We start from the raw sequence: 25,083 nt of genomic DNA on the forward strand, positions 1-25,083 counted from the left end.
AAAACTAGTAACATCTCCCTCCACCTTACCTTCCCAAAGTAGCAAATTTTGATTTTTTTTTTTTTACATAATCAGTGGTTTTGGATTACTTTTGCTTTGGTTTACTTAATATGAAGTCAAACACTACCAAAGATTGAAATGATAGCATCGGCATATGGGGTAAGCATTTCGCCTGTGGGAGACTTCAGTAGCATGACTGATAATGTGGCTAAGTATAAAACTCAAGTTCAAATTTCTTTCTCTTCAGCATTTGAAAGACATTGCTCCATTATCTTTACACATCTAGTACTACAATTAAGTTCTCTGTTACAAGTAGACTCAATTAAGCCCTATTTCAGGCAAAGCAGAATTAACATGAGCTACAGGACCCATCGGCCAAATCTGACTATGGAGATGTCACGGAAATGAGACACAAAAGTGAAATTGTTGGAGAAGAGAAAATAAAAAGAGCTGGTAAGGGGAACACAGACTAAGAGGGAGAGGGGCCAGGTTTCTCCAGCAGGGGATGGGGCTAGGAGGAGCTACCCAGTCCCCCTCCTCTCTGCATGTTCTAGCCCTCATCAGATCAGTGCCCACCATGTAGAGACAGCAAGGCGGGAAAACAGCCCCTCAAGGCCAGCAAAAGTTTGTGAAAGGGGACGTTACATGGTGATGCTGGACCCTGGCTGGGCTGGGGAGTGGAAACACAGCTCCTTTCCTCTACCCTGACGACTAGACTATTATGACCTAATGGGAAGTTCTCACTTGGGCACAAGTACATGGAGAATCCCTAATGAGTAAGATCCCCCGGGTAAGTGCAGGGTGGAAACAGTGGATGAGCCCAAATTATAACCGCAGAGTCTCTCTAAGCTGTGAGTCTCCCACCAACGCCCTTATCTGTGCCTTGTACACACTCTTCAAACTCAACAGGAGGGGGACATACCAGCTCGTAGGCTTTCATCCTCTATCCTCCTCCCAGGTCATGACCAAGTGGAATTTATCCCAGGAAACTCAGGTTGGTTTAACGCTGAAAAATCACTGAAATTTACCACAACTAAGACAGAAAACCATATAACCTCCCATTAGATGCAGAAAGATCGTTTGACAAAGTCCAACATCCATTACTGACTATTTAAAAAAAACAAATCAAAAAGCCCAACTCTGCAAACTAGGAGTAGAAGAGAACTTCCTTGAATCTGATGAAGGGTATCTACAAAAATATATGTCACTAACACCATTATTCATAGTGAAAGACTAAATGCTTTTCTTTTTCCCTAAGACAAGGAACAAGGCAAGTGTGTCCACTCCTATAATTTCTATTTAGCACTGTACTAGAGGTTCCATCCAACGCAGTGGAGGAAGGAAGGAAGGAAGGAAGGAAAGAAGGGAGGGAGGAAGGAAGAAAGGAAGGAATGGAGGGAGGAAGGGAGAAAGAAAGACAGACCGAGACAGAAAGAAAGAAAGAAAGAAAGAAAAGGCATCAAAATTTGAAAGGACGAAGTAAAACTCTTTGTTTATATACAGTATGATCACATATGTAGAAAATTCTTAAGAACCTACAAAAACTACTAGAACTAATAAGTGAGTTTGGTAAGGCTGCAGCATACAAAGCCAAAATATAAAAATCAGTTGTATTTCTATATACTAAGAACAAAGAATCTGAAATTTTAAATAACAATACCGTTTATAATAGCATCAAAAATATGAAATAATTAGGGGAGTGCCTGGCTGGTTCAGTGGAGCCTGTGACTCTTGATCTTGGGGATGTGAGTTCGAGCCCCACGTTGGGTATAGAGATTTTTTTTTTTTAATTTTTGTTAACCTTTATATATATGAGAGACAGAGAGAGGCAGAGCGTGAGAAGGAGCGGGTCAGAGAGAAAGGGAGACACAGAATCCAAAAGAGGTTCCAGGCTCTGAGCTATCAGCACAGAGCCTGACGCAAGGCTTGAACAAACTCACGGACTGTGAGATCACAACCTGAGCTGAAGTCGGACGCTTAACCCACTGAGCCACCCAGGTACCCCTGGGTGTAGAGATTATTTAAAAATAAAACCTTAGGGCAGCTGGTGGCTCAGTTGAGCATCCCACTTCAGCTCAGGCCACAATCTCATGATTCATGGGTTTGAGCCCCTTGTCGGGCTCTTTGCTGACAGTGTGGAGCCTGCTTGGGATTCTCTCTCTCTCCCTCCCTCCCTCTCTCTCTGTCTCTCTCTCTCTCTCTTTGTCCCTCCCTGATTCGCACTCTCTTAAGATGAATAAATAAACTTAAAAAGTAAATAAAATCGTTAAAAATGAAATAATTAGGGATAAATTGGACAGAAGATGGACAAGATCGAATTACCAAGAGAAATTAAAGACCTAAAGAAATGGACAGGTGTACTGCGTTCATAGGTCAGAAGGCTCAACATTGTTCACATTGTCCCAACTGATGTTTGTCGAGTCTCAATGTTGAGTTTGCCTTGGCCTTAGTAGTTGAGAGCCCCTGCAAGACAGGGTGAGCAAGGCTGCTGACCTGCAGGGATTCGGTGAGAGAGGGAGGGGGCACTTTGGTGGCTCCTCGCCTGGGCAGTGATACTTCTGGTTTCTCCTGGGTGTCGCCAACCACCTAGAGTACCACCTGGTCTCTGACCTACGCTGCCACTCCCGCTGTTGTATCTAAAGGCAGACGCCCTCGAGCTCGAGCCCCACTTTGGGTAAGCCCACTTCTCTATCTCTGCCCCTCATGGGATTCTCTCTCTCTCTGCCCCTTGCTCACTTGCTCCCTCTCTCTCTCTCTCAAAAAATAAATAAATAAATAAAAAATAAAGACAGACACCCTCACCTTTGCCCCTGGGCCCCTGGGGAGGAGAATGTGCAATAGTCAGTTGACCTGGTTGCTTCCCACACAGAATCTGGACTAAGCAAGCTGCCAGTAGCCCCCAGGGTTTCTTCTGCTCTGTCTGCGCCACTTCTAGGCATGGAGCAGCACACGGGGCTCACACACACACCCTGCTTTGAGGTTTCTGAGGACGTTCTCCCATCTGTTTTTCTGTCCTCTCTCTGCTGTTCTAGTCTGCTAAGAGTCCCCCCACCCCTCCACCGCCCTCCTGCTTTCAAGTGGAACTATATAGTTTCCTTGCATTTTTCTTACATCTGTTGTTTCTATGCACTTAGTATGGGAAAGTCAACATTGCAGGAGGTGTTCAGTCTGCCGCCCTGAAACTGGTGCCTTCTCTGGGGTTTCCCGTCCCCTCGCCAGGTCTCTTTCTCCCACCAGAACCCCGCCGCAACTCCAAACACCCGGCCCTGCCACCAGGGGCTCGGGAAGCTGCCACACCGTCTTCTGTGGAAAAGAAACTCAAGAGCTGCTTGGTGTTCGTGTCCATTGGTTTTGCCCCAGTCACCCTCGGATGTAACTTCTGAGTTCCGAAGTCAAGTGCAAAGCCCAGCACGACCCGCCCCTCGAGGAGCCCTTTGCCCCAGTTAGAGCCCAGCATGGATTTTGTGAAAATAGACTTTATTATAATAAAATGTGTTTTTAAACAAATACCCCCACCATTCCACACCCCTGGAGACCAAGGCCGGGGGTGGGGGTTCAGTCGAACGATCTCCCACCACAGTGAAGGAAACATGCAGAGACACTCACCCAGCCGCAGGGTTAGAGGGGGTGGTGAGGGTAAGGGTGGAGAGCTCTCTACCCCATTCTGGACAGGGAATGTATGAAAATAGCTGCATAAATCTGTCCTCTTCCTCAGCCCCCAGACTCCAACAGGGGCCAGAGGAAAATGATGCAAACGAGAAGTTGAATCCAATGAGCAAAATAAGGCAAACCCAACTCCTGCTTTCTGCCCGCTGGCCCCAGGGCCTTTGGGGGTGGGACACACAGGGGCCAGGAGGCCGGGCTGGCAGGGAGGGGTGGAGCACTATGGAGCGGGGTTAGGCCCGCTTTGGCATGGCCTGTCTCCTTCCTGGGCCTGTGCGGTGGAAGCGAGGTGGAGGAGGCTGGACTGAGGCACTGAGTATGTACATATATACAGGGTTCCGCCCGCCTGCCCCATGGGGAGGGGGCTCCAGGGGATCCAGTGCAAACTTGCCTTCAGGGAAAGGAAGACATGTCAGGATAGCCTGTGCCATCGGAGCGGGGAGGATCAAAGAAGGGACTAGCATCGTGTGGCGGGAAAGTAGGCATAGGTGGATGGACGGGGAGTCACAGGTCCTGGCTCTGTGACTGAGGTGCTCAGCAACCTTGACCGAGTGATTTTCTCATTCTGCGGCTCAGTTTCCCCTCCTATAAGAGGAAGGTGCCCCTCCAGAGGATTCATCCTTGAGGACTCATCTAGCTCTGACCTTCAAAGAGTCTCTGATTCCCATCCAAGTGCCACAGTGTTAACTCAGAAGAATGGGCGTCCAAGGCCTTCCCCACCCCGTGACCCCAGGGGCCTCAGGGGGCCGCTTCTGCCTGCAGGATGGGACACAGCATCACTCCTTCTTCCCAGAGCCCAGTTTCCTTAGGAGCTGCTTTCCCTTGGAGAGGAGACCCCACACCTTCTCGCTTGTGCCCTGTGGCCCCCCCAGTTCAATTGTGGGGAAGCTGCCAGGGCCAGGGGCACAGGACCAGACTCTGGGCAGTAGGGGCCCTTGTGCTGAGCTGGCCCAGTCCTGAAATGTGAGAGAAAAGGGACAAGGTCAGGGCCTGGCTCCCTGCCCCAACCTGACACCTTCACCCTACAATCTCAGGTACTTACAGCCCTCCATGTCACAGACCCATGGTCAAGAACCAGAGCCCCACTGCCCCCCCTCACTTCCCCCAACACACAGAGCTCAGAGAGGTGAATGTGTATGATGATGCTGAGGGAACACTAAGCTGGGAGTCAGAGGGACAGACATAGAGTCCAGTTCTGCTTCCAGAACCTGGGCAAGCCGCTCCCCTTCTCTGGGTCTTCCTAAAGCGTACTGGGCTGACAGAGCTCAGGAGTCTTCGGACCTACCCCTCGGGATGGGTGCCCCCAATTCCCCCATGTCACCCCCTCACAGCAAGGAAGACCAGGACCACTTAGAAGCAGCCACCGCCGCCCCCCTGCCCCACTAGGGAAAGCAGTTCCTGCACCGCCTCACAGACAGAAGCAGCACGCTCAGCCAGTCCAGCAGATGCAGTGCTCCAGTCCCATGAGGAGGAGATTGGGACTCTTCCTTAAATGACCTCTCCGAGGGCTGTGGGGAGCCAGGGCCAGAGCCGCACCACTCAGCCCCACCACTAGCTCTGGAGGCTGCCCTGCTGCCCCTGTCAGCATATGTCCCCTGCTGAACCTCCTCCTAGCTCCACTGGCAACCATGAATGGCTCCCCTTGCCACAGGCCCAGCCAGTGCCATTAGTGGCCTAAAGGCCAGGGATTGGGTGAACAGGAGAGCCACCGGGAAGCCTCCCTACCCCTATTCCCCATTCCCACATCCTTACCTCGACCTCCTGTCCCTGGCACAGCCCAATCAGATCTTGCCCGCCAACGAATTCCCCACCCCTGCCCTCCAGTCCCTTCCTCAATGCCTGCCCCCGACTCACCACCACAGCCTGGCAGTCTCCTGGCCAGAGCCAGCCATAAAGCCCAGACCAGAGGCAGGAGAGCTGGGTGCCCAGCCTAGGACCCCCCAACCCAAGGCCCTGGTGACATGGCAGGGCCTGCCCTCAAAGAGGTTTGCCGGCACCTAGAGGCCAAGGTGTCTACCACTAACCAGCCACGCCTTCCCAGGGCTCCTTCCATAGCATCCCAGGAGGGAGGGGTTGCTGGGGAAACAAACGAAGGGGCCTCTGAGCCCCAGAGATGAATGGTTTGGGGTTATCTATGGATTTCAATCGTTTAAGCCCCCCTTTTATTCTCTCTGGCAGAGAAGATTGAGAATTGGAAGTAAAATCATGCATCTGATCCCCTAACAGGTCATGATGCAGAGGACAAGGGTGGGGAGACTATTATTACTGGTGGAATTACCATATCATCCTTCTGTCACCAATAATAATCACAATATTATAATACCATAGTCATATGGTATCATAATACACAGATGAGTCACAATATGGATGTTACACCACATTCTATAAGCCGCATGAGCTATAGAATATGAGGAGTCAGCTAATATGGAGTCAGCTAAAATGACATGTATTCCTATAGCAGCTGGCACTGCCCAAGGTAAAAACAAAAGGAGAGGATGATCCTGCACCCAGATCTGGCTCCACAGCAAGATCTCCCTCCCCCATGGGGTGCCTGGGTGGCGCAGTCGGTTAAGCGTCCGACTTCAGCCAGGTCACGATCTCGCGGTCCGTGAGTTCAAGCCCCGCGTCAGGCTCTGGGCTGATGGCTCGGAGCCTGGAGCCTGTTTCCGATTCTGTGTCTCCCTCTCTCTCTGCCCCTCCCCCGTTCATGCTCTGTCTCTCTCTGTCCCAAAAATAAAATAAAAACGTTGAAAAAAAAAAAAAAAAAAAAAAAAAAAAAGATCTCCCTCCCCCAATCCCTAGGAGAAAGCAGAGAAGCCAGGTCAGCTCCAGTATTCAGGACAAAGGAGTGCTATCTGATTATGGTGACGTAAGGAGTGGGGAGTCACATGAACAGAGGGGGCCAGTCCCCCACTTACATGTTGCTCTCTCTATATATATCTATCTCCATCTAGCACTGGACTCGTCTCCTCCTCATTCTCTGAAGAACAGGGAACAAAGAGAGGAGTTGGGTTATGGACTGACTCACATACTCCCTGCCCAGTCACCAGGTCACTCAGCTCACAGGAACTGGTCCTGCTTTGCACAGCCTTTGCTTCTGTAAATATTGCAGACAGATGCCCAGGGTTTCCCACTGGGGCCAGGACCCATCCCCTCTCCCTGCGCCGTCAGGCTGTTAACTCAGCTGTATTCCACCCACCCCAAGGAGAAGCAAGCTCTAAGAACAAGGACCCAGGAAGCTTGCTGGGCCTTGCTGGGCAACTGGCTTTAAAAGACACCTGGGAGACAGGGTAGGAGGTTCCCTGAAACCCGGGCTATGACTAGTTACAGGTGTGAGGGCTAGAGGGGTCCTTTTTCACAAGGCCCCTCACCAACATCAGCCCGCGGGGCGCGGGTAGCTGGAAGAGATGGGCCTGGGATCAGGGTCACAGCCGTCATTCCTCTGCAGAGAGCGGCACATACTGGGAGGGAGCTGGCCCTGGCAGGGCTCTCCCTTGAAGCCTCACTCTGCACAGTGCTCCCCCAGATTATAGCCAACTGCTCCCCTCCCACAACACTGTCTGAGCCCCCACCACCACTCTGGCAGGGTACAGCCCCAACTCCTGAGCTGGGAGCCCAGCTCTTCACTGACCTGACTCTCGGCCTGGGATGTCCCAGGCTCCCTGTCTGAGCTGCCCGCCTCAGGTCCAGGGCCCTCCAGGAAGTTGGATGGAACCAAGCCCCTCTGTCCATTGAGCTCCCCCTGGGGAAGAGATGCTGATGAGGCTCAGATTAGGAAAGAGGCCTCAGCCCCACCCCCTCAGCCCTGGAGCCCCTGGGGGAACAGCCTGAGGTCAACATCACTGTCATGGCCTGGTCCATGTCAATGCCTGGTCCATTCCTCCAGGTTTCCTTCAGGAACCCTTGCTCATCCCTGTCCCTGGCTCTGGTAGAGCCCTCCCTGGAAGGGCTGGTGAAGGGGGTATATATAGCAACTCCCCGCCCCCCCCCCCCATGTTCTCACATAGTAGAAACCATCATCGTCCATGTCACCGAACACAGTAATGATGTCGCCTGCCCGGAAGGGCAGCTCTGCCTGTGGAAAGCCCAAGAGGCCGACGTCAGCCCTGGGGAGGCCCTGCACCACCCCCTTGGCTGGGCTGTCTGTGGGGGTCCTCACCTCCACATCCATGTTGGGGGAGCTCTCCCGAGGGTTGTAGTCAAATGCAGCCACCATGGAACGGGAGGATTTCAAGCTGGCAGAGGAGACCTGCTGGGGGTGGCCTGCAGGAGAAGGGGGAGAGGACTGGGGACTCTCTGGACCCCCTACACCATACCATCCTCCACACTGCTGAGCCCCTATTCACTACCTCTCCACTAGCTGCAGCCCTTGGAGAGAGCCCAGAGGGGCCACCCAACCCCACCTCTCCCCAGTCTCCCCTGCACAGGAATGGCCCCTACCTGCACAGAGTTGGGCAGAGCCTTCTGCCTCAGCTGTGGAGAGAATGTGCAGGTGAGCCCTGCCCCTCACTTCCCTCCTCATCCCAGGCTGGGGGTGGTGCAGGGCAGGCAGGATGCTCGGTCTCACGCAGGGGATACAGGAGAAAAGATGTTCAGGGAACAGAGCCCAGCCCTTTGGATTTGGTAGTAAGCTAAGACCCAGAAAAAGGTCAAGGACTTGCTCCAGGCTGCACAGAATTTACAGTCAGGTGCTTTTTGGAGCGGAGGCCCCGGCAAATCACTCCCCGTCCCCATTAAAAGGACACTCCCCAGTGGAGGGAATGGATGTGGATGAAGGTCTTCCCTAATTCCCTTTACCTGCTCAAAACCCCACTCATGTCTCCCCAGAAAGCCAAGCAGTGCTCCCCACCCCCACTCATCCTCACAGGCCCCGAGGGAGAAGGGGGGTCTCACCCACCTTTCTTGGAGCGGCGGGGCTTGGGGGGAGGCCCAGCTGTGCGGGCTGTAGAGTACACAAAGGGACCATTCCCTGATCCAGAAAGGAAAATATATGTAAGAGAGAAACTGAGGCAAGGGAGGGGGACAGAATAGTGTCTCTGGAGTCTCCTCTTTGGACTGTGCCAGGGTTCTTGCGCTCAAGTTTCTAAAGGGCTTTCCTCTCCCATCCTAGACCTCAAGGACCCAAACTTCATGGCCCATCCCCTCTGCAACAGACCCCCGTTCCACGTGGCAAGCTAACTGCTGTGGCCACACTGGCCACACTGGTCTCTACAAGGCTCTACAGGTTCTGCTAGACTCCAGATAAATGATGTTCCCTGGACATACAGATGGCTCACGAGGGACTGAGTTGGAGCTGGGGTGGTGGGAGGTAGGTAAGGGACAGCAGCAGGACATACCTGAGCCTTCAGTGAGAATATCTGGGGACAAATAACCCCGCTGGAGCAGCTGCTGTCTCTCTGTGGGACTGTCCACAGCCACCTCAGCCACCATGTTGCAGGGGATGTAGCCTGTCCGACCCCCACCTTCACCGCGGTAGAAGCCATCGGCATCCTTGTCCCCAAACACCTGAAGGCAAAGACCAGTCATCTCAAGAGGCCAATATGGCTTGCTCCCTGGCTCCAAGGCCCTGAGCCCCACAGCACCACACTCAGAACTGAAGAAGAATGCTCTACCTTCTGTGGGTCGTGAAACAGGAAACAGGGGGAAACAGCCAAGAATAAGGATTCATACAGCATCACTCACTGCCTGCACATCCATCCCCCCAGCCCACCCCAGGCTAGATCTCTGTAACCTCTGAACAGCAGCAAAAAGCCTGGAGTAAATACTTGGAGACTCAGCGAAAACTGTAACGTTACCAGGAGCAGTCGCACTGTGCGGTGTGCCCGGGCCACTAAAGTAACCCACATGCCCTGAACCTAATCCTCAACCATCTCTGGGAGGTGGACATGAACATCAGCCCCATTTTACCAATGAGGAAACTAAGGTCCAAAGCAGCTAGCGCATCTACTCAAGGTTACACAGCTACAAGTGTCAGAGTCAGGACTCTGGCTCTGGAAGCTGCGGTCTCCCCCGTGAAGGCTAGGACACCTCCAGTACAGGAGAGGAGAGAGGGTGGGGGACCTGGACAATCAGTCAGTCACCTTCAGGATCTGGCCCTCCCGGAAGGGGAGCTCCTCTTCCCCAGCGTCAGGGTTGGGTGACATTGACACCGGGTCATAGTCAAACAGAGCCACAAAGGCCCGGACAGGTAGGTCCTGGTAAACCGGCGCTTCTGCCGGGGGGCTCCTCAGAGAGGCTGTGGAAAGAACGATGACAGTAAGGTCTCGCCAAAGGATTAGGTTAGGAAAGGCCCCTTCGGCCTCACCCAGCCCCCCTCGGGTGCTCACCCAACTCGGTACCGCCCGTCCTGGGGGCCTGGGCCCCTCTCCGCAGGGGGCCCCTCCGCCCAGAGCTGTCCTGCCCTCTGGGCTCCCCAGTCTCTGTTGCCTGCAAAGAGAGCGCAGCAGAGAGCAGAAGTGACACACCAGCCGCTGGTGGGGCATCAGCAGGGGCAGGACCCCACACGCGCTCCCCAGCTCTGCCCTGTCAGCATAAGCAGCACAGCAGAGCCGGGACACAACATTCCTCTCCTGGAGCCTGGGCCCAATCTCTCGGAGACATCAGACACCCCCACGGGGGGAGGAAGGGTGGAAGGGGAGACCCCGGCTCCGGCCACCCTTGTTGGTGAGTGCAGAAGAGGGAGGGTCTCAGAGCTGCCCGAGGAGCATGGGAGAGGAGGGCCTCTTCTCAGCATCGGGGTCGGGTGATGCTGGACATCACCGTCAGTGTCCTGAAGACGTAACTAAGCTAAGCACAGGGCCACCCTGCCCACAGGCAGGGGGCTGGCTGGCGGCAATTGGCGACTAGCGGTAACAGAATATTGTGCATCCCAGTTCCGACAGGCAGAAGCAGCAAAGCAGTGGAATGCGGGTGGGAGGAGGCGGGTGAGGGAGCCCAGAGGCCCAGCCCCACCTCTGCGGATGGAGGCGGCAGCGTGGAATGGGAGTGGCTGGTGGGCAGCAAGCAGAGCCACCAGGCGGCAGCAGGCAGGGGGCTGCCAGGGTGGGCAGTGGGCACGGACCCGGGAGGGTGGCTCCTTGGCTCTGCCAGTCGCACCACGGCCTCTCCGCTCTGGCTCCCCCTTCTCCCAAGCCGAAAGGCGTGGGTAGGGGGTGGGGCCCGAATTGGCCTTCAGAGGCCCCCTGGACCTTCCTATGGGGGCCGTGCCCCAGGCCTCCCCATCTCCAGGGTAGCAGGAGCTGGTGATGCTGATGCCACCGCTGCCCGCCTCCTGCTCGTCCTCAGAATCATATTCGATGCTGATTTCCAAGCACTTGGGGGAGAAGCAGCTGGCCAGGCTAGATTCTGGAGCCCGGCCACGGGAGCATCTCCGGGAAGGGGCCGGCCGCCCTCTCCCACCAGCCTCTGGCACACCCTTGGTCCCCTCGCCCACAGGGGGGCTGCCCCTCTCCCGTGTGGGGCCCGGTCGTCCGGAGGCCTGGGGCCCGCCGTTGCTGAGAAGTCGGCTGCAGTGTTCACGGGGATCTGGGGACCGCCTGCGGTTTGGGGGCTTCTCAGGGGAGCCACTTCCTTTCCTCCGGATGCTTCCACCAACTAGTCCAAGTATGTCTTCCAGGCGGTCCCCACCCCTGCAGGGCTCTGGAGACAAGGGACACAGGCCAGGTCCTCGAGGCTGACCACTGTCACAGCCCAGCCCCAGCAATGCAGACTCGGGTGGGCCGGGGTCTCGAGAAGAACAGCCTGCCCCTGGCCTCTCCTCGTCTTCCTCATCCTCCCCCTCATCTTCCTCGTCCTCCTCTTCTTCCTCTTCGGGGATGCTAAAAAGCTTCTTGCTGCAGAACTGCTGGAGAGGCAGCTCCAGGATCTGCTCCAAGATCTCCTCGTCACTGTCGGTCTCACAGAAGGGGTCAGGCTGGGGCTGGGGCTGGGGGGAAGGGCAGTGGGGAAGAGAGGTCCGTGGGAAGAGGAGACAGCTGTGACCTTTGTCCTCAAATGAGGGGAGGGATTCCATGCAACCCCACAGCCCTCCCTCAGCTTCCTACAAGAGGAAAGACCAGAGAGGGGGCTGGCCCAAAGCCACACAGCAAGTCCAGAGCACAGCCAGAGGAGGAATTAGAGAACACACCTCAGGAACAGGCTGCACAGATGTTGGGGCCCGAGGGACAGGAGCCGCAGGGAGCAGACCACACCTGTGACAGCAGGGAGGCCTCCCCACCCCTCCCCAGAGGCTCCCAGAAAGGATCTCAGGAGACCAGGGTGCTGCATGTGGCAGGCTGGAGGGGGAGAAGGGGCAGAAGAGGGCTCCTCAGCCTCTCCTTTCTTCCCAGGAGGGCAGAATCCTGAGTAACTTCCTATCTACTGCTCAGGACAGGGCCCAGGCCACACACCTAGAATGTTGCTGGCACTCAGTGGTGGTTGGAGCAGCTGCTGACACGAAGGACAGAGACCCGAGAACCAGAGGTCTAGGGCCCATGAGCCCATCCTCACCCCGTTACCTTGGCCCCATTCTCCCCGATGCTGTTGCCAACAACCTGCTTCTGGAAAGAGCAAGTCCTGGAACTCAGGTCCTCTTCCTCCTCCTCCTCCTCCTCCTCCTCCTCCTCTTGGATGTCTGAGAGATCGGAATTGCGGCCATGGTCCACAAGGGAGTTCACCAGACGGACCCCGAGCTCTGCCGTGTCCTCCCTCTGCAAGAGGTGAGACAAAGGAAGACAGAGGAAAGGGTTTGAGGAGGCATAGGGGGCTCCAGAAGGATCAGCCCTAGCTGGAATGACAGGGGTCCCTTGGCAGAGGGAGAGAGAGTCATGTCCCAAATGGGGGGTGTGCACAAGGGTGGCGGTGGGGGGAAGAGGATAGTAGCCAAAAGGAAAAGAGGAATCTGGGAAGACAAAGTGGCAAAGAAGCAGACACGGAGCACACACCAGAACAGAAACTAGATGGAGAGGACACCCAGATTTTGGCTGGCAGAGGCAGGGAGGCAGGCCCCAATTCTCTGGGTGGCCCAGTGTGTCCCCAGCTCCGTACCTCAGTCCTGGGCCTCAGCCCAGACCCTGCCTCTCCTCCGCGGCAGGCCTCAGCACAGGGCACCCGCTGGGCGAGAGCTCCTTGGGTGGAGCAGGGTGCCAGAAGGGCCTCTTCCTGGGCCAGCGGTGAAGCTGCAGGGTCAGGAGCTCTCTCTCCCACAGCTGGCTCGCGGGCCCTCCCGTCCTCTGAGGTGCCCAGCACAGCTGCCCCAGCCTCCTCCTGGAATGGTGGGTACTGAGGAAGGGCCCAAGCCCTCGGCCTCTGTCCCAGCCTCCACCCGCTCCCCCTCTCCCCAGCAGGGTACCTGGGAGCAAGGTGCTGGGGGCTCCTCGGGGGATCCTTTTGCTGCCTCTCCGGGAGGGCTTGCTGGGGGGGCCCCAGGGGGCTCTCGAGTTCCGTGGGGGTCAGGGCGCCGGAGGGGAGAGCGGGGGTCTCCAGGCCCCGGGGAGGCTGGAGCAAGGGGTGGTCTGGCTTCCGAGCCCGGCTGCGGTGAGGGGCAAGAGACCGTGGCTGGTAGGCAGGCTGCCACTAGGGCTGGGGGGACAGGAGCTGGAATGGAGTCAGCTGACTCGCCGTGGGGTGACATGGTGCGCACAGCCACCTCACGGCACACTTGCATCAGCTGCAGCTGGGACAGCTCCACCAGCACGCTGCCTGCCGTGGGGGACGCCACCTCCATGATCTGCAGGTAGAGGGTAGAGGTGGAGGTGGCTGAGTCGAAGACACGATGATGGTTAGCAATGGCAGTCAGCATTATGCCAGGCAGCACACTAAGGCCTTGGCATGTCTTATCTCACTTAATCCTCCTGGCCACAGGGCTTCAGTGGTGGCCCGGTGTTTGAATCACAGTCGTCTGCTCTCAAAGCCCATGCCCTCGACCGATCTGCTTGCCCAAATGGGCACCCAGTGCCCAAATGCCAGCGGCAGGGCATCTCTGTGCCAGGTTGGGGAGATGAGATCTCTGAGCACGGCAAGGAGAGACCCATATCCCAAGGAGAGACCCAGAGTCCCCAGGCCATACCTTTTGCGCATCAGCATAGATGGCATAGCCTGTGACCCGGACGCCATTGGAAGTGCCAGCAGCATCAATTGTTACTGGGAGCCAGCTGATGATCAAGATTCCAGGGGAGGGTCCCGGCTCAATCTGCACATCCAGGGGGGCATCAGGTGGGCCTGAGGGGGGGACGGTACCAGACCCAGGTATGCAGGACACTCACCTGCAGAGGCACCAGCCTCGTTTCCCACTTCCCTGAAAATGCACTTCCCCGGTCTGGCCTTCTGAGTATTACGGAGCGTCAAAGCCCAAGCAAGCCTGCATACCTGCTGGGAGTGTGGTGAACTGCAGGGTGGCAGCCCGCTGCTCCGGCCTTTCCCAGCCTGGTTCCCAGGACTCTCGAGGTGGGAGCTGAGCCTCCACTCGGGCCTGATAGAGAGTACCAGGCCGCAGGTGACAGAAGGTGGCCCAGTAGGTGCTGGGGCGGGCAGGGGGGCACTCTTCCCCATTGAGGTAGACGGCATGGGCCAAGTTGCTATTGCCGGGCACCCAGGTGATCTCAGCAGACGTGGCTGTCAGTCGATGGACCCGCAGCTGGCTAGGTACCACCCCGGCCCGGGTACCCACCACCAAGCAACAGCGCAGAGGGTCGGAGCTGCCCTGGCTGGTCAGGGCCTGCACAGAAACACGGAGGGGCCCGGCCCGCAGGTCCAGGTTCTCGAGCACAGCCTTGGGGGGCACCCCCGGCCCCAGGGCCTGATGCAGCTCCCCGTTCACGCAGATATGGTAGCCGCGTAACTCCACTCGCTCAGGAGGCGGCTCCCAGGCCAGCACCACACTGTGGGCCAGCTGCCTGAGGACCACCAGACCCCGTGGGTAAGGCACAGCAGGGGGCCCGCCCAGGCCCTCAGTCTGGGGGCTCAGACTGAGCTCGTCCCCCGCAGCCTCGTCCTCAGGTCTGGGCTGGCTGCGTCCCCCGCTGCTCTGGCCCCCGCTACTGCTGCCACCCCCGCCTGCACTCAGGAAACTGAGTTCGGGGCCTGAGCTGTGGGACAAATCGGCCAGCTCCGGAGGGAGGGAGGTCAGGAGGTCATCGTCGGACACACGCTCTACAAAATTGGAAGGGACCAGGCCCCTTCGGCCATCCATGAGCTCCCCTGGCAGAGGGAGGGCAGGGAAGGGGAAGACAGAGAGGAGGTAGAGAAAAACCAGTCCAATAAATGCATTTTAGCAACGGTTAGTGGGTGATCTTAAGCATTTGATCCAAACCAACATTTATCTGTGAGCACTTTTAAAAGGCAAGAACACTCAACATCTGCAGTAGAGGAGTCATTGCTAATATTCGTAGGTGTAATAACAGCACTGTGGTGATCTAGGACAGCGCTTCTTAAATGTTAATGTGCATATGAATCGCCTCAAGATTTGTTAAAATGCAGATTCTAATTTAGTTAGGTCTGGGTGGGGCTGCGAGTCTGCATTTCTAACAAGCTCCCAGGTGCTAGCACCACAAGGCTCTCCGAGAACCATGTTCTGAGGAGATGCATGCTGAAGAAGGGCTAGGCGAAATGTCATGATGTCTACAACTCTCTTTTACATCACTTTTCATTTTTAACCTACAGATGGAAAAAGCAAATATGGCAGAATGTTAACAACTGTTGAACGTAGGTGGTGAGTATATAGGTATTCGCTGTATTACTCTTTCATTTTTCTGTACATTTGAAAACTTTCAAACTCCAAGGGCCTGGGTAGTAGGGACAGGGGCGCCCTTGAACTTCCCTTTGTGGAAAACAGACATCCTCAAAGGGAGAGGAAAGCACCACCTGATCAGGGTAAGGGAAGGACTCTTTAGCCACAAAAGGCCTAAGTGCCAGAGAACAGATTCCCATATGGTTCTAGAAGGGATGAGGACCCATAGCGAGCCTGTGTCTAGGAACATGACTGGTGGTCAGTCCAGGCGCTGACCAAAGGTAAGTTCCAGTTCCCCTGAACACATGACAACAGAGGGATGTCAAGGAAGGAAGAAAGTGGGCACACAGCATGCCCTGTCACTGCTAATTTGGGAGAAGGGAAAGGATTCCCAGGGGACAGATGAGCCAATGGCTGCTATGCCTTATTAGGAGGAAGGGAAAGCAGAGGCCAGGGTTTAAGAAAGAGAATGCTGAAGAGGAAGACAGGTCTGAGCTGCAGTGGGGGGACTTCCAGCTTCCCCAACACCCTCGCTCTCTGCTTATGCTAGGAGTGGGGGGAAAGCATGGAAACTTGAAGAAACAATAGTGATTTTCAATACATTAGAGAATATAAGCACTTGTAGTGAATCAAACGGTGACCTCCCAAAAGTATGTCCACATCCTAACCCATGGATCCTGTGAATGTGGCCTTATTTGGAAAAAGCATCTTTGTGGATGTAATGAAGTTAAGGGGCCTGAGATGAGATCATCCCAGATTATATGGATGGGTCCTAAATCAAATGACAAGTGTCCTTATAAGAGTCACACAGGGAGAGACACTGAGAGAAGAGAAGGAGGAGGTAACGTAACTACAGAGGCAGAGACTGCAGTGACGTGGTCACAAGCCAAGAAGCACCTGGAACCACCAGGAGCTGAAAGGGACAGGGAACAGAATCTCCCCTAGGGCCTCCTGAGGGAGTGTGGCCCTCCCGACACCTTGATTTCAAACTTCTGGCCTCCAGAGGTGTCACAGAATACATTTCTATTGGTAATTTGTCATGGGAGCCTGAGAATATTAATGTCAGCACTAACACTTAAGAAGGTAGGAGCCTCCACGCTAAGCACATCTACCGCCCTGATGGGCTGGCGCTGGAGCCCTAGTCAGAGGCAGGCACACATTCCCGAAGCTCGAACCACCGACAGCAGTCCAGGCAGGACCAGACATAGAAGAAGCAGTTGCTTAGCTAAGTGTGATGACGAACATGGCATCCCAGCCCCTGTTGTCTCCATGCCTTTAAACCTATCCCAGATCGTATAGTTCAAATTCTAATCCTTTGTGCTTAGTGAACATTTGTGTTCCTGCTGCCCCCCTCCAAGAAAAGTTGTTGGCTTCTGGGTTTTTGTTTTTGTTTTTTTTCATTTAAAAAGTCGTTTTCTGGGAAATATTTAATCCCACTTTCGGTCACCCATCCCTCTGAGGAGTTTAGCTCTTCCCCCGCAGTTCACGGCAGCTACTCAAAGAACAGATGCAGGGCCCGGGGAAGGCACGCTGAGTGGGCACTGAAGACCTGGCCTTACAAACCCAAAGCTTTGGGTGTTACGGATTCAGATCTAACCTCTTTCCTAAATCCCCGCCCCTGGTTATGGCCCTCACCCTGCCCTGCCTACACCGCAACCCAGTCTCAGCCCAGGGCCGTTCTCCCCGCTATCTGGCCAGGGCCAACCTGGGTCTCCCAAGACCATTTCTTCGGCAGGCCCCACCCTATTGCCCAGTCTCAGTAATGGGGCTTCTGTTCAGGTGTCTGAGCTTCCCACAGGCCCTGGAGCACTGCCCTGAAGCCCACGCCCTGCCTGGGCCCTGACACCTGCTGACTACTCACTGACACCCTTTCCTGGGCTCTGGACCCTAGTTCTCCCTCCCCCACGCCCAGCTGGAGTCCAGCTTCAGATCTTTGCTACATGCCCAACTTCAAGGTCACTACTGTTAAGCACTGCCATGCCCTGTCTGGAAGCACAAAAGCAAATTCAGCCAAAATTCCCCGTGACCCCATTCATCATCTGGACTGTGGTAGGCACTGCCCTGCCCTGCTTGGGGTAGGTCTGCAGTCAGACAGTGGCTCCCTTTTCTAGACCCCTTCTGTGTGGGCTGCCAGGTCTCTATATGCCTTTTTGCTGAGTCTGAAACGTCCTGGTGGCCTGAGCATGCCAGGGAGACCGTGTGGGTGGGTGGAGGTCTTTGTGAAGAGGGGCTCAAAAGCAGGGGGATGGACAGAATAACCCTGCCACCTTCCTACCTTCAAAAAAGCCATCCTCGTCCATGTTGCCATAGATGTAGATGTACTCGCCAGCAGTAAGCGGAAGCTCTGCCTCTGGGTTCTCATTGGGGCCCTCGAAGGGGTTGTAGCTGTTGAAGGAGGTGCAGAGGAGGAAGAGGACAGCGACCCACATCTTACCTCCACATCCCGTCTCCTCTCTCCCGCTGTACTAGGCCTTTATGGAGACTTGGTTGTTCACCGTCAGCCAAGTAGAGCGCTAACTGTGCCCACCTGGCCCAACTGGGCAAAGAGGACATGTCCAACTGGGATCCCTGAACGACGCCCGCCACCTCCAGAAGCCTCTATCTTCACCCAGCCCCTCCTCCCATACACCCCAAACGCTAGGGAAATGGGGGGCCGAGGGGAGGGTCCCACCTATAGCGTGCTAGGAACACCTGGATCCTGGCTCCTCCGCGGCTGCCCTCCGGTGCTGCTGGGAGCAGGGAGACACTGTCTGCCTCCAGCTCCTCCACCTCACTGGCTGTGTCCACCTGCAGGCAAACAGAAAGGGCCAGTCCTCTCCAGGCTCAAGGGCCAACGGCAAAGCAGGCAGGTTTCCAGAATGAGCCAGAGGACCTACTACTTTGAGAAGGGAAAGACAGCACATGCTGGACAAGGCCAGCAGCAATGAGCCTCCGTGTTTTCTAAAGCAGCACCCAAGCCAGCAGATCCTGGCAGAGCCAAGCTGCCCTGGCAAAAGGGAGTGAGTATAACCTGGATCTCTCCTGAGATCCTGGCCTCTACTGTACCATCCCAGTAAATATGACCACGTTCCCCACTGAAGAGGAAGCCAACCACTCTGATGCACAGTGGGTGTCCAACGGCAGTTTGTCTCTTTAAGGGAAAAACACGGCAAAGCACTCCGACTGTGAAGAGCTGGAAGTCAGGAGGCAGAAGGTCCTGAGAAGCCCCCGTAAGGGGGGCACCCAGGGGGCAGACAGCGCAGCCCCTCCACGGCACAGCCAAAGCCCGCACCATCGTTCCATCCCACAAGGGGGCAGCAGAGGTTGGGGCTGGGTTCCACCGCTTTCCCCAGCCCCGGTCGGCAGGGCTGCTCCTGCCTTGCCCCCTCGGATTTCTGAGGTTTAGGAAGAAGTAGAGAGAGGGACAAGGTGATCAAGCACTTGGTAATAATAATAGCGGCCACACGTTAAGCACCTACTGCGCGTCCTGCAGTAGTGCTCTTCCTTTTATCTTTTCATGTAACCCTCACGACATTTCAAGGCAGGTCCAATTAGCTCCAAAATCCAGACAAGGAAGCCAAAGCCCACTTGCCTAAAACAGAGCTGGGATCTGAATCCCAGAACCCGTGTTCTTTCTCACACAACCATCTGCTTCTGCTACAGACACTCACATGAACAGTCTCATTATATGGATCCTGGCGCCCAAGCGTCTCCCTCCATCCGGCTCAGGACTCCAGGGCCTCTGTGAGCCCCAGAGGGGTGGGGCTGGGTGGCCCAGAGTAGGGCCGGCAGGTGAGCCCTGGAGAGCAGGGCAGCCTCCACCCGAGCTCCTGGCCCATAAAGAGGAATCTGCAGGCCCTTCTCTCCCAGGGCCTGGCTCCACTTCCCAACTTGGGCCCCCACAAGGCCCAGCAGCCACCCAACCCCTGGGGACCCCAGAGGAGAATAGGGCCAACCCCAGGCCCCTCCCCAGCACTGACCTCGGGTGTGGGGCATGACTTAGGGCTGTTGTGGACGGATTCAGAGCGAGAGGAGTTGGAGAGGGACTCTGCCTTCTTGGCCGTCCTTCGAGGGACCCCGACAACGGTTGCAGGGGCAGGCTCAGAAGACTTTGGGGTGCAGCGCCCAGGAGAGCCCGGAGGGAGGTCAAGGTCTAAAGAGAAGACGGCACATGGGATCTGTGACCTGAGGAGGGACTAGGGAGCAAGGGCGGGGGTGGCTGCTTGGATATGGGGTCAGGCCCTCCATAGCCACGTTTCCTTACAAGAGGGAAATATTTGAGGAAAACTTACTAAGTAGAGGTGGAAGTGATTTACATACATTATTTCGCATGATCCTCAGAGCAGGTCAATGAAGCGCACTGAATTATTCCCATCTTACAGCTTAGGAAACCAGGGCTCACAGGTTTAGCAGCACACTCAAAATCACATGGGCTGTTAAGTGAGAGGGGCTGGGGATTCCGGATCTGACTGATGCCCAGCCCAGCTCTTTACAAACCCTTACTGCCGGCTGCTGATTCCTAGTGCCCAATTCCCAGCCATAACCACAGAGGTCTTGCTGAAGGAGGGGAGCAGTGGTTGAGATGCCTGGCCAGACTCCAGGACAGCCACTCTTGTGATCTCATTTCTCCCCCATCAGAGCCTTATTCCAGCCTGGCCCTAACTTGCCGTGTGACTTTGGGTGAGTTGTGCGCTTTCTCTGACCCTGAAGTCTCTGCTCTATACAAAAGCATTCCAGACAAAATGTCACTGGGGTCCGCTTACCTTTGGGGCCAGACCCACGGCAGGGGTGGGGGGTAGAGCAGCAGCAGGGGGGTGGTGGGTGGTCCCCAAGGGTACTGTAGCCCAAGGCAGAGGTGAGTAGATCCAAGGGGCCAGGGTGCAGGCGGAAGGCCTGGAGCTCCTGTGCCAGGAGGCTGAAGCGCTCTGTTTGGCTGCGGCACTGCTCTTCCAGCTCTCGAACCCGGACCTGGGCCAAGACCTCCCATAAGCCACCAGGCCCAGCAAAGCTGCCCAGTCCATCCTGAGCCCCCACACCAGGCTTCAGCTTCCACCCACCCAGCCCTAAGCCTGGGCACCAGCCCTCACCTGGCTGCCCCACTGCCTTAACAGTGTCTGAGCTGGGGGTGAAACACCAGAGCTGTGGGCGGCCTTCACTCCCAACCCTCCCCCAGAAGGGCTAAACCCACCCCCCACTCAGCACACCCTCACACCCCAGGCAGTGGCACTCGCTCCTTCCTGTTGCTTCCGGGCCAAAAGGAATGGCTCCCACTCCCAGCTCCACCGCCAGTATCTCCTCAGGAGTTTCTTTGGCTCTGCTGCTTGCCACCCTCTCAGTCAGTGACCCAAATCCCCAGCCTCAAGAGAGATCCTGCACAGGAGCTAGGGACATCTTTGTGGCAGGAAGGAGCCAATTCTCAAGAATTTTTCTCAAGTATCAGAAAAGTCCCAACATTTGGGACTCTCTCCTGGCCAATATCAAGAGGGTCACGGGTTAGACTGGTGAGGAACTTCCTCATGGTCCGAGGGGCTATGTTTTAGAGGAGGGTCAGCCCCGCATCTGCCAGGCACTGTGGCAGCTCTGGGCCGAGGAGGTGGCCCACACGTCCCGCAGGAATGCCAGTCCTTCTACAGGTTCTCGGGTCTGCTACACCCTCCTCTGTTCCACATGAGAGCTGGGACCACTGGGCCCTGAGGCAGGAGACCCAGCTCAGGCAGCCTGGACAGGTGCATGGGAGGGGACAACCCAGGGAGGTGGGGGGTCAGGAGGCTGTACCTGCATGGAATCCAGGGTCGACTGTGGCAGGAAAGGAAAGCAAAGAGGACAGGTTAGAACCCTTCACCCTGCGGGTCACTGCGCAGAGAGGGAGAGAGGGAGCAAGGGCCCAAGTGGACACCACCTGGTCGGCTCCCTGGACTGACTAAGCAGTTCCTAAATGGAAGGGTATTTCAGGTGAAGGCAGACTCTGGGGGTGGGGGGTAGTGGGGGCTGATGCCACCAGACCCGGGAGCCCCTGCCCAGCTGTGTCCCTGCCTAAGAAGTAGGCCACTAGTGGAAGGGATTCCCGAGGCTCTGGAGCACCTAAGGGCCCTTCCTTAACCCCACACCCTCCACACCCACACAGTCCATTCCAGCCCTCTCTGAATGTCCCTGCCTTCTCCCCAAACTGGTGTTGCTGGTGGCCACTTCCAAGGACCCTACCTCCAGCAGCTGCACAGCCCCTTCATGTTCCCTCTTGGCTTCTGCCTGGGCCTACAGGTAGGAGGAGGCAAAAGTTGGAGAGGAAAGGTGAGTAACAGGGGAGGAGAGAGAAGGAGATGGATGGGAGGGGGGAGCCGTAAGGGCAAAGCGAGGGAAGAAAAGGAAAGGGGAGATGGGAAGGGGGAGGCTGACGGCTCCTCCCTCCCAGATTCCCACCCCAGAACCATACCTCAGGTCAGAAGGTAACGGTGTCAAGGAGAGGCACGTCTGATACTGTTTCTCTCTTTCTGGGACATCCACCCTCTGGGTTTCCCTCCTACCTCTTGGGACGCTCCTTCTCAGCCTCCTTCACCTGCTCCCTTTCTTTTGCCCCTTTTGAGTGTTAGGGTGCTACAGGGCACAGGGATGGGCACAGGGCACTTCACACTCTTCGCTCTCCCAAGGAGTCCCATCTAGTCACACGACTGGACACACTGATGACTCCGAACCCTATCTCCACGGCCAACTTCCCCATGACTCCAAACCCATAGATCCAACTGTCTTTGAAGTGTCCACTTGTATGTTTAACACATAACCCAAAGTTAGCCAAGACAGGACTCAGAACTCAGGACTCCCTAACTCTCACACCTGTTGCCCCTTCATCCATCACCTCCTAGAGAGTGAAGAGCCCCACACTCCATTAGGATTTACTCGGCACATGGCTAAAAGAAGCAGGAGCTCAACTAGAATCCTATGGAGTTTTGTCAATTCCATCTCTAAAATATACTTCAAATCCTTCCACTTGTTTCCACCTGCATCGCCTGCACCCTCATCCAGACGGCCGTCATCTCCCGCCTGAACTGCAGCAGCCCCAACAGCTGACCACCTACCTGCCTCCTCACCCACTCCCCCAATCCACCCTCCGCAGTGCTGCTCATGTGATCTTCTAAAATGATAAATCAGATCATGCTACTCCCCTGCTTGGGACCTGCCAACAGTTTCCAACCCCTCAGAGAACAAAATACCCACTCTTCTTTAAGGCCCGACAAGATCTGGCTTTTGCCTATTCCTGCTGTTCTAACCTATTATAATCTAGCCAACTGGTCTGGACCCCAGTGCTCTTTCCTGCCACAGGGCATTTGCGCTTCAATTCTCCTACCTGGAGTGCTCTTCAGCCGGCTCCTTCACACCCTTAATGTATTAGAGGCCTTCCCTGCCCACCTCTCTAAAGTGGCCCCTGGCCCCACCCTAGTCACTCCGTCACACCACCCTGCTCACTTCCCCCCACCAGGGCCCGTCAGTGACTGGGGTTGCCTCACTTGCATATCTGCTTATTTGCTGGTTGTCCTGGGACCTGATCTTTCCCCACCGCTGTCCCCAGTGCCTAGCACAAAGCCTAGCACTCAGTGGGTGCTCAGTAAATGCTCACTGGATGAGCAGCTGACTGAGGAGTCCAGCAGCCTACCACCCTTCCCTCACCCCTGCCCCCACCTGCTGCAGCCTCCGGACCTCCTCCTGCTTCTCCTGCAGGCTGATCCGAGCCTGCTCATGCTCCACCTCGAGCTGCTGCCTCCTCTGGGCCACCTCCCGCATGTGCTAAAACACAAGACCTTGGGTCAAGGCCAGAGCCCGGCTCCACCATTTCTGTAGATCTAAGATGTGGGAGCTCTGGACACCATGTGTTCCAGATGCCTTCTGTTAAGAAGGAAACCGAGGCCAGAGAAGGGCAAGGCTGGTGGTGCCAGGACTGGGGCTCAGACCCCAGGGCCCCACATAGGGCACGTTCTACCGTCCCACTTTCTCCTTGCATCAGGGACCAAGACCCTCCCCCCCACCTATGCAATCTCCTCACCTTCAGCACCTGCTCCAGGCTCTCCAGCTTGCTCTGCAGGCCCTGGCTCTTGCGAAGGGCCGAGTCCCTCTCCTGTGTCACCCCCAGGAGCTGGCCCCTCAGCTCTGCATTCTCCCACTCCACCTGGAGAGGGGGGAGTGGCAGGGAGCTGGGTGTGTGAGCCTTGTCCCAGCAGCTCCCTCACCAGGGGGAATAGTACCCTTCATACTCTGGCCCAGTTCAGGGGGCACAGAAGACAGCCCCCTGCCCAGGGACCAGGGCCCCAGCGAAGCCCAGCCCCACAGCCCGTGGGCAGAACCGCTACCTGCTCTTTTTCCGTGGCTCTCCCACTGAGCCGAGAATTCTCCTCCACGAGGCGGGCATTCTCGTTCTGGGCTTCTCTCAGCTGCAGTTCCTGAGAGACCAGGGGAGCTCTGGGCGGGGGTCTGGCACCTACACCCCTCCTCTCCCCACACAGAGGACCCTGCCCTCCCAGACAAGGTCTTCCTCCCCCACCTGGACCCTGCGCCAAACAGGACAGGAGAGCCCCGAAGGACAAGAAGGGTGAAAGCAGAGCTGAGAGGGAGCCCACCACCTGGCTGGCCTCGGGGAGGCCCTCGGGAGCTCACCAGCTCCTCACATCGCCTCTGCTTTTTCCGGGCTTCCTGCTCCAGGCTCTCGCATTTCTTTCGCTTCTTGCTGAGCTCTGACTCCTGTGGGGTCAGAACCAAGGGCTCCTCATGTGAGAAGGCAGACCTGCCCACACCTGGTCGCCTCCAGCCCTTGACCTGGGACTTACCAGCTGCTGCACCCTCTGCTGTTTCTCTGGCTCCCCTAGGCCCGTGGGTGGGTTTTCCACATCCTCTTGGGGCCTGGCCTGCAAACGCAGGGGGCAGTGGGGAGGCTGGCACCCAAGAACAGGGCCTCAGGGCAGCCTGCCCCTCTGCCCAGGCTGTCTGTGGCAGGCTCCCATGCCATCTCACGGTCAGCAAAGAGATCCCTGCCCAGGAATGGGGGCTGTAGGGAAGGGGGTGCTGCCTGCCCATGCCTCCAGCTGATGTGGGAGTGCAGAGGCTGTGCCCCTGTGTCCTCCAGACATACTGCTTTGAGATCCTGAGACCCATGTGTGCCCTGGGAGATGGGTCCCTTATCCAGGCCAAAGCTTTCCCTTTTTAGCTTCCAACAGCAGCCCTGCTCTGCACTCAATAACTGTCCTGGGTGTCCTTCAGTGACTGGCAGAGAACTAGGAGGCTGCCTGAGCCCCCAGGGATGCGGTGCTCCCGGAGCTAGGAATTCTGGATCATCCGAACCTGGGCTTTGCCTAGAGCAGTGCAAGCCTGGCCAGACCCTCCTCCTAGCTTCCCCCAAGCCCACCCTGTCGCACTTCAGGTTTATCTGTGCAAACTCTAGGGGAGGACAGGCCTTGATGGGAGCCGCATCTCCCTCCCTGGGCCAAGCAGAGGGGCAAAATCTGAGCAAGAAGGACCCCCACCCCCACCCCGCACCGAGGCCTCGGTCCCTATGGAATCCACCTTCTCCCACCCCTGTTTCCAGAACGAGGTGAACCTAGGTGCCGACCCAGTAGAGAGGATGGAGAGGAGCCAGACCTATAACTTCTGGGGGTCCGGAGTGGGCTCCCAAGCCCTCGCGACAGAGGCCGCCTACGCCCAGCACCCAGCGAAGATCGCTCGTACCTGGAGCCGAGGGGGACGCACCGCCACCCCCG

The 25,083-nt window shown here is 56.4% G+C and overlaps 1 protein-coding gene and 1 long non-coding RNA gene across 9 annotated transcripts in view; one reads left to right on the top strand and one right to left on the bottom strand.

Moving 5' to 3' along the window:
- LOC131498453 (uncharacterized) overlaps nt 1-3,509 on the top strand; it is a 12,227-nt gene extending 8,718 nt beyond the window's left edge. Inside the window, exons 3-4 of the long non-coding RNA XR_009255435.1 lie at nt 339-453; nt 3,238-3,509. This is a non-coding gene — a long non-coding RNA (uncharacterized LOC131498453). The remainder of the gene's footprint in view (nt 1-338; nt 454-3,237) is intronic.
- The window catches only part of TSPOAP1 (TSPO associated protein 1), a 26,087-nt gene continuing 4,464 nt past the window's right edge, over nt 3,461-25,083 (bottom strand). For 3 of the 8 annotated variants that reach the window (XM_058705753.1, XM_058705748.1, XM_058705747.1), the window contains 26 exons: nt 24,157-24,234; nt 23,987-24,070; nt 23,683-23,772; nt 23,379-23,501; nt 23,018-23,122; nt 21,548-21,598; nt 21,122-21,142; nt 20,110-20,314; nt 19,327-19,499; nt 18,039-18,154; nt 17,643-17,752; nt 14,008-14,838; nt 13,709-13,860; nt 12,992-13,369; nt 12,688-12,906; nt 12,159-12,350; nt 10,724-11,587; nt 9,990-10,089; nt 9,744-9,898; nt 9,000-9,168; nt 8,561-8,632; nt 8,104-8,136; nt 7,823-7,926; nt 7,667-7,738; nt 7,295-7,405; nt 3,461-4,619 (listed from right to left, as the gene is read on the bottom strand). In XM_058705753.1, coding sequence (XP_058561736.1) covers nt 4,440-4,619; nt 7,295-7,405; nt 7,667-7,738; nt 7,823-7,926; nt 8,104-8,136; nt 8,561-8,632; nt 9,000-9,168; nt 9,744-9,898; nt 9,990-10,089; nt 10,724-11,587; nt 12,159-12,350; nt 12,688-12,906; nt 12,992-13,369; nt 13,709-13,860; nt 14,008-14,838; nt 17,643-17,752; nt 18,039-18,154; nt 19,327-19,499; nt 20,110-20,314; nt 21,122-21,142; nt 21,548-21,598; nt 23,018-23,122; nt 23,379-23,501; nt 23,683-23,772; nt 23,987-24,070; nt 24,157-24,234 — 4,788 coding nt within the window. In that variant the 3' untranslated portion in view covers nt 3,461-4,439. Of the gene's footprint in view, nt 4,620-6,581; nt 6,644-7,294; nt 7,406-7,666; nt 7,739-7,822; nt 7,927-8,103; nt 8,137-8,560; nt 8,633-8,999; nt 9,169-9,743; nt 9,899-9,989; nt 10,090-10,723; nt 11,588-12,158; nt 12,351-12,687; nt 12,907-12,991; nt 13,370-13,708; nt 13,861-14,007; nt 14,839-17,642; nt 17,753-18,038; nt 18,155-19,326; nt 19,500-20,109; nt 20,315-21,121; nt 21,143-21,547; nt 21,599-23,017; nt 23,123-23,378; nt 23,502-23,682; nt 23,773-23,986; nt 24,071-24,156; nt 24,235-25,083 lie in introns of all 8 variants that reach the window. The other 5 variants (XM_058705752.1, XM_058705751.1, XM_058705755.1 and 2 more) reach the window with 5 other exon arrangements.

The sequence above is a fragment of the Neofelis nebulosa genome, chromosome 16 (genome assembly GCF_028018385.1).
Source record: "Neofelis nebulosa isolate mNeoNeb1 chromosome 16, mNeoNeb1.pri, whole genome shotgun sequence".
In the NCBI taxonomy this organism is placed as follows: domain Eukaryota; kingdom Metazoa; phylum Chordata; class Mammalia; order Carnivora; family Felidae; genus Neofelis; species Neofelis nebulosa.